Genomic DNA, 16,996 nt, shown 5'->3' on the forward strand with positions numbered 1-16,996 from the left:
TCTAGTTGGCAGCCCCACAACATATGGAAAGCAGGTGATGTCACCGGTATATTCCGTGCAAGCTGATTAGGCCATTGGTTGCAAGGAAAACACTTCTCATAGGAGGAGGAACTCATTCAGGCCTCCCATTTACACCCAAATCCTACAATATGAATGCCTGCTAGCTGGTTGGCTTGGGCACCTGCATGTGGTCGCCTTTACGCTCTGCACACAGGAGTGCTCATGCATTCACTCCAAGGGGAGCTAGAGGGCTTCAGTCATTTCAGTCTCTAATCAGATAGATAACAGTCACTGAATGGAAGAAAGAGAAAGAGAAAGACTCTGCAGGTAGGCAGGCCTACTGAGAGCTCAGGATTGGCACCCCGAGTAAGGGTGAGTAGTAAGTAGGGCAGTGGCATGGCTTGTCGAGCTATAAGCTTAAAAACACATGGCATTACTCACATTGTGGTGTCAATAGGGTGGATAGATCATAACAGACACATGCGATTTTGCAGACTACTCAGTATGGAAAATAGTACGGACCCATTCGGACTAATGTGTTGCTAAATGCATTCAGGTGCAGTGTGTACCCATTCATTTAGCATTGCGCCCCGGTATTCCTTGCCTAGCCAGCACACAATTAAGCCCATGCATTGTATCACATCATAAAACCAAGATGTGACCCATCTGTAGAAAAGCTGCAAATCCATTAAAATCTTCACTATGGAGTATTACAAGACCACTTAAAAATGATTGGCCCGCCTAGCGTTATACACCAAACACTGCACATTAAACCGCCCTCAGTCTGAATAGGCGCCCTCAGTCTGAATAGGCCTCACTATGCAGGTTTGGGTTGTATTTAGCCGGTCGGCCGGTGTTGCCTTTTAGGTGCAGAAGAGAAAACTGTATTGCTGAGACAACATGTCTCCCCGGAGTGAGTCAATTCATGAGAGAGGACCAAGCAGCCGGCTATAAAAGGCCTATTTATAGGATAAATACACACACCTGTACAGGCGTGTAAACACCACATTCACATTCTACTATACGGAAAAGCACAGCCATGGAAGGCCAGAGAAAACCCTTCATAGCCACAAGTATTCATACATTATAAACTACATTCAATAGAATTTAACTGTCTGCCAAGCTGCTGTGTGCAGTGCGTTCCAGTGCGCCACAAAGTGCGTGCATTGCGCTGGCTTGGCGTGTTGGGTAAAGTGTTGCCACCCTTTTGTCAAGCCAAACCCGAACACTTTAGCCACGTGCGGCAACATTTTATTTTTAAGTGGTAAAGCTGTGGACTCTGGTGTAAAGGGGGAACTCAGAGTTCCCAGCATCCTCCCCTTAAATTAGGGTTCCCAAAGCCCCCCCCCCCCCTTACATCGGAGTCCGCATAACCCCCAAAAAATACTTTTTTTTAGCAAAGACCCTAGGGCAGTGGCTCTCAACCTTTCTAGTGCCGTGACTCCTTGATGAAATTTCCCAAGTTGTGGGAACCCCCAACAGCAAAATTATTTTCGTTGGTCCCTCATTGCTGTAATTTTGCGACTGTTATGAATCGAAATATAAATATCTCATATGCACAACATATTTTCATTCTTACAAATTTAACATCTTAAAGCGTAGTGATTGATAAACAAAAAATATCTGTAATATATAGTGCAAACCAGTGGGATCGCACAGCGCGAGTCGCGCATGCGCAGCAGGAAACCAGGCTGTGAAAACGCAAGGCTTCACTTCCCGATTCCCTAACTGAAAACCGAGGGACAGTTTGGCTTCGGGTGCCGACATCGCGGGCGCCCTGGACAGGTAAGTGTCCTTATTTTAAAAGTCAGCATCTCCCGTATTTATAGCTGCTGACTTAAAAAAAAAAAAAAAAAATGGCGGAACTCCGCTTTAAGTCAAACAAAGACGTGACTATGCAAGAAAAAATTATTATGGAACAAGACATATCATTTATATATGAACGTCCCAGTTGGTTCCTCAAAAGTGGTTATTCTGTGCCAGTGCTAGATATACAAAGTGTATAGCACCCAAACATGTATCTAGCACTGACACGGAATAACCACTTTTGAGGAACCAACTGGGACATTTATATATAAATTATATGTATTGTACCACAATTATATTTTTCACAGTCATGTCAGACTTATTTAATCAAAATCGATGTATTAATTACACTGCTGTGACAAACAGTACAAAAATGCCTTAATTACCGGTATTTAGTGCCTGACTTGCCAAAGTACCTCAGGTGTTCCGTCAGCATCAGCAACTCCTCTATTATGTTAACCGGAAGTGACACCGCCGCCATCTTGGTACCCTCGTCCGCAGCAAGGCTACAGTTAGAAGTCGGCAAGTGGACATCTTTTTACACCCACCAAAGTCTTGTATTTTACATGTATTTTTACCAGTAAACTGAGCTTATATACTATATATGGCTTATATAGTATATAAACTCAGTTTACTGGTAAAAATACGTGTAAACTGCAAGACTTCGGTGGGTGTAAAAAGATGTCCGCTTGCTGACTTCTAACTGTAGCCTTGCTGCAGACGAGGGTACCAAGATGGCGGTGGCATCACTTCTGGTTAACTCCGCTTGCTGACTTCTAACTGCAGCCTTAATGCGGACGAGAGTACCAAGATGGCGGCGACGGAACGTCACTTCCGCACGGTTCTCCTCTCCCGGAAGTGACGTCTTGCTGGCCGAGACAGACAGACTCTGGCGTACACAGTCATTTCGGGTCCGTCTCGGCCAGCTTTACAGTTTGGACTAGCATTTGCGACCCCCGGCAAATTGGCAATCGACCCCCCCGGTTGAGAACCGCTGCCCTAGGGAATAAAATGGCGATCATTATTTTTTTGTCATACAGTATTTGCACAGCAGCTTTGCAAACCATAATCGTTGGTGACAAACTACGGTACCTAAAAAAATCTCGTCCGAGGATGAGAAGGCATCCGTGATTGGCGGAACACAGAACAGAGGCGCTGCTGGGAAGATTTGTGTTCCGCCAATCACAGGACAAGCTGAGAAGACGGCGCGGCTTTGAAATTATGAACGTTCGCAGCTGCACGGAGACCGTACCCGGCATACAAGACGACCCCGACTTTGGATGCATTTTTTTGCATCCAAAAAGTCGTCTTATACGCCGGAAAATACGGTATGTGTCTCTGCAATTCAACTGGGTCACATACCTTCCCACAGTGCCGCTTGGTGCTTCTGTGACCAACCTGATCGGTCTTCCCTGGCACAAGCACTTCAGAGGAAGGGAGGGCCCGAAATCCCCCGATGGCATGTGCTGCCTCCAGGGGTGTTCTTGTGATAGAATTGCACTAGATTCCCATTAATCCCTGAATTCCAAAAAAACGCTCATTCGCTACTAATCTGGACCTTAAGTATTACGCCCCATTCCTAGATTGGATGTAAAGTGTATAGCCATAGACTGATCAAAATTTCAATCTGTCTGTGGGTAGGCAGGTTGTACTAAAGTCCATCGAGTAACTTCAGTACAACCAGCCTGTCATGTTCCCCCCCCCCCCCCCCCCACACGATTACTGCTGCTGGAAGCCTCCCACTGTCAGACTACAATTTGCTTTTTTTCCCCTTTTTCTTCACTGTCAGAATACAATAGCGCAGCAATAGAGTCCCACTGTGTTAATGGGAGAAAATTGAGCAGTTTTCTTTCCTTCAATCCATGGCAAAAAAAATAAAAAAATAACGGAAAACAAAAACTAGTGCAACCACCTTATCGAAGGACTGGTAAAATGCAATGGATTTCATTTTGGCTCTCCCCATTCTTCAGCTCCGGGGACCGATTGCGGGACTCCAGCGGCGATCGGGTCACGGAGCTTCCGACCGGGTCGCGGGAGCGCGCGCCCGTGACCCCACGGCTGGGCTTATAGAGCAACGTACCTATACGTTGATGTGCCCAGCCATGCCATTCTGCCGACGTATATCGGCGTGAAGGGGTCCTTAAGTGGTTAATGCAGAACGGTGCTCTTTTTATTTTTTTTTTGGTTCAATATACTTCAATGGAGAAGCTGCAGAAAGCATGTACAGGCATACCCCACTTTTAAAGCGGATGTGCCATGGGGAAAAATATATTAAAAGCCAGCAGCTACAAATACTGCAGCTGCTGACTTTTAATATAAGGACACTTACCTGTCCTGGAGTCCAGCGGTGATCGCAGCAGAGGACGAGCGATCGCTCGTCTCTCTGCTGCTCCCCCCGCCATCCTCGGTGAGGGAACCAGGAAGTGAAGCGCTCCGGCTTCACTGCCCGGTTCCCTACGGCGCATGCGCGAGTCGCGCTGCGCCCGCCGATTGGTTCCCGCTGTGTGCTGGGAGCCGAGTGTTCCCAGCATACAACGGGGGGACGGACGGGAAGGAAGGAAAAAACCCGTCCTTTGCCCGTATCGTAGGGCCGGAAGTGGGTGCAGATACCTGTCTGTAGACAGGTATCTGCACCCCCCACCCCCCTCCCCCCTGAAAGGTGTCAAATGTGACACCGGAGGGGGGGAGGGTTCCGATCAGCGGGACTCCACTTTAGAGTGGAGATCCGCTTTAAGTACACAATGGGACCAGAGCATGTATGTAAAACGAAAATGTACTTAAAATGAAGCAATACCTTTCTTCACTTCTGGGGTGTCAGGGGCTGTAGAGGGGTGTCAGGGACTATAGTAGGGGTGTCAGGGAGTGTTTTTCCAAGTAGCAGGGAATCTGAACTATCCATGCACGGATTACTCAGCTGCAGCTTTAGCTTGAGAGACACTTTACATACACTCATAGGTATGTCCTTACTCGCGAGTGTATGTAAAGTGAGTGTACTTAAAGCGGGGTATGCCTGTAATGTGTTTTTGCGGCAAATTTGTGTTTTGTAATCTGCCCAACAACATATTGCCCCAAAAAAATGCATTTTTTTTTAAGGCCATTATCCGATTAATTGAAACAATAATCGGCCAACTAATCGATTATGAAAATTATCGTTCGTTGTGTGTAAGCCGACCCTCCCCCCTCCTGCTGCTCTTATAAACACTAACCTGTATAACACCATCAGCACTGCCTCCTGTGAATAATTTATAAATATAAATGCTGTAAATACCTCATTTAAGAGCCGAGATTGCGATCACATGACCAGACAGCTCTCTCCTCCTGACATCAGCAGAGGAATCTCAGCCCCACCCACTGCATCTCTCAGAGGAGGAAAGGAGAAAGCTGGCCAGTCATGTGATTGCAATCTCGGCAGTGAAATTAGGTATTTGCAGCATTTCATTTTTAGAAATCACACACAGAGGGGGGTCCTACAATAGGAAGCAGTGCTGATGGTGTATACAGGTTAGAGTGGCTTAACAACTACTTTAAGCATATCTGTCACACACTGTATCAGATTTTGCCGCTTCTGCATCCTACATGCAAGGACAGCAGCACTGGATGAGGAGCCCTCCCCAGGCACAGCTTACCATATCACTGCAGGTTTACACACGGATTCTAGATTACAGGATTATCTGGCTGGAGGTTATCTGAATGTACACAATACAGCCAAGTGTGGGATAATCACATTCTCATATAACAGCTTTTATTTACTCTGTGATGAGATCCAGATTTCAGGACAGGCAAAAAGGCCTGTGATACACACGTTTCCACAGGATGACTATTCTGACTAGGGATGTCCCGATACCGATACTAGTATCGACACCAAGCATTTCCCAGAGTACTCGGGGGAAATGCTCCGATGCCTCAGCCGATACCTGGGCAGGCAGGGGAGTTGCAAGTCTTCTCCCCCCATGCTGTCTTTACTCCGTACTGTCCTCTCTCTCCCCCCCCCCCCCGTGTTCCATGCTGTCCTCTCTTCCCCCCCCCCCCGTGTTCCATGCTGTCCTCTCTTTCCCCCCCCCCGTGTTCCGTGCTGTCCTCTCTTTCCCCCCCCGTGTTCCGTGCTGTCCTCTCTTTCCCCCCCCCCCCGTGTTCCGTGCTGTCCTCTCTTTCCCCCCCCGTGTTCCGTGCTGTCCTCTCTTTCCCCCCCCCCCCCCTGTTCCGTGCTGTCCTCTCTTTCCCCCCCCGTGTTCCGTGCTGTCCTCTCTTCCCCCCCGTGTTCCGTGCTGTCCCCTCTTTCCCCCCCGTGTTCCGTGCTGTCCTCTCTTTCCCCCCCCCGTGTTCCGTGCCGTCCTCTCTTTCCCCCCCGTGTTCCGTGCCGTCCTCTCTTTCCCCCCCGTGTTCCGTGCCGTCCTCTCTTTTCCCCCGTGTTCCGTGCTGTCCTCTCCCACCCCCCCTCCGTGTTCCGTGCTGTCCTCTCTCCCCCCCCCCCCCGTGTTCCGTGCTGTCCTCTCCCCCCCCCCCCCCGTGTTCCGTGCTGTCCTCTTTTTCCCCCCCGTGTTCCGTCCTCTCTTTCCCCCCCGTGCTCCGTGCTGTCCTCTCATTCCCCCCCGTGTTCCGTGCTGTCCTCTCATTCCCCCCCGTGTTCCGTGCTGTCCTCTCATTCCCCCCCGTGTTCTGTGCCGTCCTCTCATTCCCCCCGTGTTCCGCGCTGTCCTCTCATTCCCCCCCGTGTTCCGCGCTGTCCTCTCATTCCCCCTTGCTGTCCTCTCATTCCCCCCCCGTGTTCCACGCTGTCCTCTCATTCCCCCGTGCTGTCCTCTCTTTCCCCCCCGTGTTCCGTGCTGTCCTCTCTTCCCCCCCCCCCCGTGATCTGTGCTGTCCCCCCCCCCCCCGTGTTCCGTGCTGTCCTCTTCCCCCCCCCCCCCCCGTGTTCCGTGCTGTCCTCTCTCTCTCCCCCCCCCCCCCCCCACCGTGTTCCGTGCTGTCCTCTCTTCCCCCCCCCCCCCATGTTCCGTGCTGTCCTCTCTTTCCCCCCCCCTCTTTCACTGACTCTGTCCATTCATATAACTGAGCATCGTAACCTGTGTTTACGATGCTTCAGTTTATGAATGGAGAGGAAGCTTCCCTCCATTCATTTTAGCTGAGGCTGCAGAGAAAGGGACTGTGTCCTTAGTCCCTTTCTCTGTCTTAAAGGGGAGATGTCAGAGGTCTGTTAAGACCCCTGATATCTCTCCAAAGACCCCCAACAGGGCTGATTAAAAAAAAAAAAATTGCAATAAATATAAAAAAAAATGTAAATAATAAAAAAAAAAAAAAAAAAAAACACACACTGACAATCCACCCCCCCCCTAAAAAAAAAAAAAAAAAAGTTCTGTCACATGACATTAAAAAAAGGATTGGTATCGGCGAGTACTTAAAGAAAAAAGTATCGGTACTTGTACTCGGTCTCAAAAAAGTGGTATTGGGACAACCCTGATTGTGACATAAGCCTAAAGCAGCCCATAAACTATTGAATTTTTTTCGTTCATCCATTCAACCCGAATGGATAAAAAAAAAAAAAAACACCTGACCGATTTCCCCAACCACATATTGGAGGTGGATGGGGGTAATCAGTCCTATTATGTTCTGATGGTGTGAAAACTTCCATGCTGTCAGAACGCACAAATCAGTGTTGCAGGCTTTAGCCGGCGGTGCTGATCGAGCAGACCAGTTGGACAGAAGTCAATCGGTAGATTCTGTACAACCAATGGATCAAAATTCATCCAGTACCTGCTGAACTTCAATTCACATATGGCCGGCGTAAAGAGGAACTGCAGTCTGCTCACATCATTTGTAATAAAAACATCTTTGCCATTCTAAAGCTTCCCTCCAACCACTTTGTATATTATTTTATATACTGTGATTCTGTATTGCCAAATATGCTGCAGAAATCTCCCTTCACCGAGTCTGGCTGCATCCATTTTAACTGTGGGCAGCTGAAACTCCTGCCTGTTCACTTCCTGGATTTACACAGACACACCTCCAGCTCTGCAGCTCTCATTGTCCCTCTTATGACTCATCCCTCTTCCCTTCCTGACAAACTCTCACAAGAGAGAGTGAGAGATTGAAAGCTGTGCATGCCGTCATAAGCCTAGGATAATGACCAGACAAGAAACAGGAAGTGGGCTGTATAAAAGGTGTTTACTGGCAGAATGTTGTTTTTTTTTGTTTGTTTTTTAACCACTTCCGGACCGCCGCATGTACATATACGTCGGCAGAATGGCACGGACAGGCACATTGGCGTACCTGTACATCCCTGCCTAGACGTGGGTCCAATCGGGACCCCCCCCCCCGGTAAATGCGGCGGTTCCCGTGGCTTCAGGAGCGATCCGGGACGACGGTGCGGCTATTCGTTTCTAGCCGCCCCCTCGCGATCGGTCCCAGGAGCTGAAGAACGGGGAGAGCCGTATGTAAACACGGCTTCCCCGTGCTTCACTGTGGCGGCGCATCGAATGTGTCATCCCTTTTATAGGGAGACTCGATCGATGACATCAGACCTACAGCCACACCCCCCTACAGTTGTAAACACACACTAGGTGAACCCTAACTCCTACAGCGCCCCCTGTGGTTAACTCCCAAACTGCAACTGTCATTTTCACAATAAACAATGCAATTTAAATGCATTTTTTGCTGTGAAAATGACAATGGTCCCAAAAATGTGTCAAAATTGTCCAAAGTGCCCGCCATAATGTCGCAGTCACGAAAAAAATAAATAAATAAATAAAAAAATAAAAAAAACTATCCCCTATTTTGTAAACGCTAGAAATTTGGCGCAAATCAATCGATAAACGCTTATTGCGATTTTTTTACCAAAAATAGGTAGAAGAATACGTATCGGCCTAAACTGAGGAAAAAAATAATGTTATATATGTTTTTGGGGGATATTTATTATAGCAAAAAGTAAAAAATATAGCATTTTTTTCAAAATTGGGGCTCTATTTTTGTTTATAGCGCAAAAAATAAAAACCGCAGAGGTGATCAAATACCACCAAAAGAAAGCTCTATTTGTGTGGAAAAAGACGCCAATTTTGTTTGGGAGCCACGTCGCACGACCGCGCAATTGTCTGTTAAAGCGACGCAGTGCCGAATTGGAAAAACCCCTTGAGTCATTTAGCAGCATATTGGTCTGGTCCTTAAGTGGTTAATATCTAAAGTTAAAACAACAACAAGGGCAGAAGATTTAAAAGATGGAAAGTTGAAAAAAATTACTGAAGGTCCGTTTAAGGCCTAGATAAAACTGGCTTTAGAAATGGACGTTTGAGGTGCATTTGTTGAATTGAAATCACGGGGTGGAATTCTGACCGCAATCATGTGTGAATACAGCCTTAAAGGGTTACTAAAGGAATTTCTTTTCCTTTAAAATAACAAACATGCTATACTTACCTCCACTGTGCTCGCTCGCATGGTGGTCAGTAATTGCGGGCGCGCTCCCGCGATACAGCGAGTGGCCATAGCCGCTCACTGTATCACTTGGCCCCGCCCCTTGGCGTGCCCCGTCACTGGATGTGATTGACAGCAGTGCCAGCCGATGGCTGCGCTGCTCTCAATCCATCCGCTCTAGCCAATCAGCTGACAGGCTGAGCGGCGAAGAGGATCTCGGGACCGTGGCATGCTGTCAATGTCGAGAGTGAGCTCAATGTAATGTTAGAAAATAGTTTTTAGGGTGAACCCCCGCTTTAAGTACAGAAATAACGGAAAAAAAAATTCTAAAATGTTTAGATAAATGAGGGAAAGACTAGAGTGGCCTCTGCGTTTCTCCTGGCGATCATTGTGATGGAAAATCCAGAGTGTCCCAGCTGTCACCAGAACAAGTGGGGATGGGAAATCTTCCTTTGGAGACACCTATACTGGTGACAGTAGGAAGAAATCCCTGGTTTTGTAGAGACTTCCTTGCACATCTTGTCGTGTCTCCAGGACAGGAAGTGGAGGGAAATCTAACCAGAGGGAAAAACACACACACACACACACACACACACACACACACACACACACACACACACACACACACACACACACACACACACACACACACACACACACACACACACACACACACACACACACACACACACACACACACACACACACACACACACACACACACGTTCCCTAAAACTAAGAAAGAAAAGCTTCTGCTATACATACAGAGATGACAGCAAGGAATCTGACCACCAATCAATGCTTGGGAAACAGGACTCACTCAGGAGCCAACCAGTTCCTGGAGACAATTGGCCAGGGAGGCTCAGGAAGGCATTTTGCTGGCCATACACATTACAATCTGATTGTACAATAAATTATTGAACATCAGGGCCTAACGAAACAATCCATTGATATCCAATCCAGCAGGCCCTTGCATTATTTCTTCGGAGAGGTAAAGTGGTCGCACAGCAAGACAGGAACATGTTTGGCCGTATTTAGGAACAATCAATGCCGGATCTGCACATAAACTTCCACCTCAAGGGAAGATTCCATTTGTAGACATCCTTCACATCAACACTGGAAAACGGCATGTTTGTAGGCATTCGGGGGGCATCTATAATGGTACCAGGGACTGTCCTTGTGCTGTTAGGGCATCACTTCCTAAAATGATCCCGGAGTATAGAGACAGTGCCTGGTACGGTCTATGGGAGGTGATCACCTGAGATGGTCTATAGAGAGAGTCTCTGGTACCATCTATGGGCACTGATCCTCTCAGCGTAAAGACGCAGTACATGGTACTGTCTATGGGCAGTGATCCCCTCAGCGTAAAGGCGCAGTACCTGGTACTGTCTATGGGCAGTGATCCTCTCAGCGTAAAGGCGCAGTACCTGGTACTGTCTATGGGCAGTGATCCTCTCAGCGTAAAGGCGCAGTACCTGGTACTGTCTATGGGCAGTGATCCTCTCAGCGTAAAGATGCATTACCTGGTACTGTCTATGGGCAGTGATCCCCTCAGCGTAAAGACGCAGTACCTGGTACTGTCTATGGGCACTGATCCCCTCAGCGTAAAGACGCAGTACCTGGTACTGTCTATGGGCAGTGATCCTCTCAGTGTAAAGACGCAGTACCTGGTACTGTCTATGGGCAGTGATCCTCTCAGCGTAAAGACGCAGTACCTGGTACTGTCTATGGGCAGTGATCCTCTCAGTGTAAAGACGCAGTACCTGGTACTGTCTATGGGCAGTGATCCTCTCAGCGTAAAGTCGCAGTACCTGGTACTGTCTATGGGCACTGATCCCCTCAGCTTATAAACGCAGTACCTGGTACTGTCTATGGGCACTGATCCCCTCAGCTTATAAACGCAGTACCTGGTACTGTCTATGGGCACTGATCCCCTCAGCTTATAAACGCAGTACCTGGTACTGTCTATGGTAAGGTGACCACATTTTTAAAATGAAATCCGGGGACATATTTTTTCTTTACTAGTAAAGGCAACAATCAGCGGGTCTCTGCCCGTCGCCGCCCGCCTCACAGCCTGTCAAGTCTTAGAGCCGGTTCACACAGGGGCGGCACGACTTCGGGGGCGACTCGGCCAGGCGACCTGAAAACGATTTCCAAGGCGATTTGCAAAATGACTTCTGTATAGAAGTCAATGCAAATCGCCCCGAGTCGCCCCCGAAGTAGTACAAGAACCTTTTTCTAAGTCGGAGCGACTCGCGTCGCTCCTATTAGAACGGTTCTATTCACTACAATGGGACGCGACTTGTCAGGCGGCTGTGTCGCCTGACGAGTCGCGCCAGTGTGAACCGGGTCTTACTCTCCGGCCCCGGCTCCTACTGGATGGGGAGCGGAGGAAGATCACTCCACCAGGGAAGGCAAGGAGATAAGCAGGCAGGCAGCAGGCTGGGACTTGAGCCAAGGCAGAAGAACACGTGAGCGGAGCTGAATGGGCATGCGCCCGAAACTGAAGAAATATTCCCTCCGCTCCGACCAGCACATGATCATCAGAAAGGGGCACAGATAATGGGAACAATACAACCCCCCTATGCTAGTAGGCACGGCGGAGCGCGGGGGGGGGGGGGGTGTAATTCAAATTGTTCTTTTTAATTCTGCACTGATTGGGGCAGATCCTCAGAGAAATTACGCGGCGTATCTCTTGATACGGCGCGTAATTTCAAATTTTGCGCGTCGTATCTTTGTTTTGGTATCCCCAAAACAAGATATGACGGCATCTGTGTTAGATCCGACAGGCGTATGTCTTCGTACGCCATCGGATCTTAGATGCAATTTTTTGGCGTCCGCTAGGTGGCGTTCACGTCGTAATCCGCGTCGAATATGCAAATTAGCCATTTCCGACGATCCACGAACGTACGAGCGGCCGTTGCATTTTTTTACGTCGTTTCCTATTGGCTTTTTCCGGCGTATAGTTAAAGCTGCTATCTGGCGGCGTACTCAATGTTAAGTATAGCCGTCGTTCCCGCATCTAATTTTGAAAATTTTACGTTGTTTGCGTAAGTCGTCCGTGAATGGGGCTGGACATAATTTACGTTCACGTTGAAAACAATGACGTCCTTGCAACGTCATTTAGCGCAATGCACGGCGGGAAATTTTAGGGACGGCGCATGCGCAGTTCGTTCGGCGCGGGGACGCGCTTCATTTAAATGAAACACGCCCCCTACCCGCCCAATTTGAAATCCGCCACGAGAGATACACTACGCCGCCGTAACTTACGGCGCGAATTCATTGAGGATTCAAACCAAAGCCAGGTAAGTTACAGCGGCGTAGCGTATCTCACATCTGCGCCAGGCGCAGCGGAGGTACGTGGATCTACCCCATTGTCTTTGAAATTGCCCCAGCCCCCTATTAAATCCAATCTGGGGACAAAACCAGGGACAGACTTGGTCCGGGGACAGTGTCCTCGATCAGGGGACTGTCCCCTGAAACTGGGGGATGTCTGGTTATCCTAGTCTATGGGCACTGATCCCCTCAGCTTATAGACGCAGTACCTGGTACTGTCTATGGGCACTGATCTCCTCAGCTTATAGACGCAGTACCTGGTACAGTCTATGGGCAGTGATCCCCTCAGCGTAAAGGTGCAGTACCTGGTACTGTCTATGGGCACTGATCCCCTCTGCTTATAGACGCAGTACCTGGTACGGTCTATGGGCACTGATCCCCTCAGCGTAAAGGCGCAGTACCTGGTACTGTCTATGGGCAGTGATCCCCTCAGCTTATAGACACAGTACCTGGTACTGTCTATGGGCACTGATCCCCTCAGCGTATCGGCACAGTACCTAGAAGTGTCTATGGGCATTGATAAACAGTCCCAGGTACCCATCTATGAGAGTGATAACCTGAGAGTATAGAGATAGTCCCTGGTACCATCCATGGGCATTGATCCCATGGAGTTTAGAAACAGTCCCTGGTACGGTCCATGGGCAGTGATCCTCAGAGTTTACAGGCAAGCAATGTGCGCAGTGCAGACTGCAGATCAGTGACTGCAGATAATACAGAACAGGCAGTCACTGTGTGCCCATGTACTATATATATTATACACACACAGCTCCTCAGACTGTGGCATCCCCCAGCTTGGCACACACTGATTTGCTGAGTGTAGTAAGTGCAGAGCACAGGAGAGGCGTACAATCCAGGACTGGCAGCCTTCTATAGAGCCCCATAAGACGGTGCAGTGTGCATGCCCAGTATTATGTATGACCCAGTCCATGCCCACCCTGCATAGTGACCACACAGAGGGGAGCAGACCCCAGGCATTGGCTTACCGTGCTTGCCATAGTAGTTCTCCTGATCCCCCATGCTGCTGAGAGTCTCTCCTCCTCCCCAGTGCCCACTCCTCTCTCCCTTATTACACCCCCTCCTCCTCCTCCCCCACCCAGGTCAGCTGCTCCCAGGCACCCAATGACTCCTCTCCCAAACTGGTCTAACTGGTGTCAGGTTGTTCACAGGCGGGGGAGGAGATCCTGCTCACATGGAGGATGGGGGGAGAGACCAGAGGGGGGGTGCAGCTGCCCAGTGTGGACAAACAGTGCCAGGGACTCCGCCACCCTGTCCCTGGAACACTCCTGCACCAAAATAAAGAAGAGATGAACCAGACAGGACACTGATCTGCATAGGGATCCCAGGGCAGCCATTAACCTCTTCACTGCCAGAGCCCTTTTTTATGCACATAGAAAAGTATAACACAAGTAAAACTTTTTTTTTCAAAGTTCTGGATAGAGTGGAGAGGGATTAGAACCCCTGTCAGGTTATTTCTGCTGTCTGTGTCCCCAATAGGGAGATTCATCCTCTCTATGTCTTCTGTTTACCATTATCACCGAGAGTGAAAGAAAATTTTGGGTTGTCACCAGAACAGGAATACAGTAGAAAATGGGGACACTAGTTCTGGTAACAACCTGGGATTCCCTGGCTTTGGAGGGATTTCCTCTCACTTCCTGTTTTGGCTAAAGGACAGGAAGTAAAGAGATATCTCCCCAATGGGACACAGAAAAAAAAAAACCTGACAGGGCTTATAGACCCTCATCACTCTATCCAGGGATCTGCTTTAGATAGCTCTTTAGACAGCATTAGACGGGCAATGAGGAGATGTTGTGCCGCCTGCTCACCACCCCTTTAGGCCTCATGCACACTGGGTGTTAAGACTGCTGCTTTAAGGGATGCCTGGCATTTTTTCTGCCTTCAACCACTTGCCGACCACGTTATAGCCGAAAGGACGAATACAGCGCAGAACCCCCCCCCCCTTTACCTCCATCACAGAACCCCCCCCTTTACCTCCATTACAGCACCCCTTTTACCTCCATCACAGCACCCCCCCTTCACTTCCATCACAGCACCCCTCCGTTTACCTCCATCACAGAACCCCCCCTTCACCTCCATCACAGAACCCCCCCTTCACCTCCATCACAGCAACCCCCCTTCACTTCCATCACAGCACCCCCCCTTCACCTCCATCACAGAACCCCCCCTTCACCTCCATCACAGCACCCCCCCCTTCACCTCCATCACAGCACCCCTCCTTCGCCTCCATCACAGCAGCCCCCCTTCACCTCCAACACAGCACCCCCCTTCACCTCCATCACAGCACCCCCCCCCCTTTACCTCCATCACAGCACCCCTCCTTCACCTCCATCACAGAACCCCCCCCCCCTTTACCTCCATCACAGCACCCCCCCTTCACCTCCATCACAGCACCCCCCCCCTTCACCTCCATCACAGCACCCCTCCTTCACCTCCATCACAGAACCCCCCCCCCCTTCACCTCCATCACAGCACCCCTCCTTCACCTCCATCACAGCACCCCCCCTTCACCTCCATCACAGCACCCCTCCTTCCCCTCCATCACAGCACCCCCCTTCACCTCCATCACAGCACCCCCCTTCACCTCCATCACAGCACCCCCCTTCACCTCCATCACAGCACCCCTCCTTCACCTCCATCACAGCACCCCTCCTTCACCTCCATCACAGCACCCCTCCTTCACAGAACCCCCCCCCCCTTTACCTCCATCACAGCACCCCCCCTTCACCTCCATCACAGCACCCCCCCCCTTCACCTCCATCACAGCACCCCTCCTTCACCTCCATCACAGAACCCCCCCCCTTCACCTCCATCACAGCACCCCCCTTCACCTCCATCACAGCACCCCTCCTTCACCTCCATCACAGCACCCCCCCTTCACCTCCATCACAGCACCCCTCCTTCCCCTCCATCACAGCACCCCCCTTCACCTCCATCACAGCACCCCCCTTCACCTCCATCACAGCACCCCCCCTTCACCTCCATCACAGCACCCCTCCTTCACCTCCATCACACAACCCCCCCTTCACCTCCATCACAGCACCCCCCTTCACCTCCATCACAGAACCCCCCCTTCACCTCCATCACAGCACCCCCCTTCACCTCCATCACAGCACCCCTCCTTCACCTCCATCACAGCACCCCCCTTCACCTCCATCACAGCACCCCCCCTTCACCTCCATCACAGCACCCCTCCTTCACCTCCATCACAGCACCCCCTTCACCTCCATCACAGCACCCCTCCTTCACCTCCATCACAGCACCCCCCCTTCACCTCCATCACAGCACCCCCCTTCACCTCCATCACAGCACCCCTCCTTCACCTCCATCACAGCACCCCTCCTTCACCTCCATCACAGCACCCCCCCTTCACCTCCATCACAGCACCCCCTTCACCTCCATCACAGCACCCCCCCTTCACCTCCATCACAGCACCCCTCCTTCACCTCCACCACAGCACCCCTCCTTCACCTCCATCACAGCACCCCCTCTTCACCTTCATCACAGCACCCTCCTTCACCTCCATCACAGCACCCCCTCTTCACCTTCATCACAGCACCCCCCTTCACCTCCATCACAGCACCCCCCCTTCACCTCCATCACAGCACCCCTCCTTCACCTCCATCACAGCACCCCCTTCACCTCCATCACAGCACCCCCCTTCACCTCCATCACAGCACTCCTCCTTCACCTCCATCACAGAACCCCCCCCCCCTTCACCTCCATCACAGCACCCCCCTTCACCTCCATCACAGCACCCCTCCTTCACCTCCATCACAGCACCACCCTTCACCTCCATCACAGAACCCCTCCTTCACCTCCATCACAGCACCCCTCTTTCACCTCCATCACAGAACCCCCCCTTCACCTCCATCACAGCACCACCCTTCACCTCCATCACAGCACCCCTCCTTCACCTCCATCACAACACCCCCCTTCACCTCCATCACAGCACCCCTCCTTCACCTCCATCACAGCACCCCCCCCCTTCACCTCCATCACAACACCCCTCCTTCACCTCCATCACAGCACCCCCCTTCACCTCCATCACAGCACCCCTCCTTCACCTCCATCACAGCACCCCCCCTTCACCTCCATCACAGCACCCCTCTTTCACCTCCATCACAGCACCCCTCCTTCACCTCCATCACAGCACCCCCCCCCTCCTTCACCTCCATCACAGCACCCCCCTTAAGGCTTATCTATAGTTAAAAAAATATATCTCCTAAACCTGTATGGTTTAGGAGATATTCCCCACGCAATGAGCCGCTGACTGCAGTGGCGCATGCGCATGCGCGGACTGACCATTGGCACTCTCGGGCACTGCCTGAGGGCCCCATGCCACTAGGGGGCCCCCATCAGGGTTGCCAGGCTCAATAAAACCAGGGACAGTATGTAAAAATCTGTGTTTTTTTTACACCTGTCCCTGAAATGTCCA

General features: G+C 50.5%; 1 protein-coding gene across 3 annotated transcripts in view; it reads right to left on the reverse strand.

The window, feature by feature from the left end:
• SLC44A2 (solute carrier family 44 member 2) overlaps window positions 1–16,996 on the reverse strand; it is a 156,599-nt gene that overhangs the window by 96,676 nt on the left and 42,927 nt on the right. The window contains exon 1 of one of the 3 annotated variants that reach the window (XM_040346429.1): window positions 13,527–13,619. The exons of the other annotated variants lie outside the window; for them this stretch is intronic. Within the exon in view, the coding sequence (XP_040202363.1) occupies window positions 13,527–13,560 (34 nt within the window). The 5' untranslated portion in view covers window positions 13,561–13,619. Of the gene's footprint in view, window positions 1–13,526; window positions 13,620–16,996 lie in introns of those variants that run through there. 3 annotated transcript variants of the gene reach the window in all.

The sequence above is a fragment of the Rana temporaria genome, chromosome 3 (genome assembly GCF_905171775.1).
Source record: "Rana temporaria chromosome 3, aRanTem1.1, whole genome shotgun sequence".
Classification (NCBI taxonomy): Eukaryota; Metazoa; Chordata; class Amphibia; order Anura; family Ranidae; genus Rana; species Rana temporaria.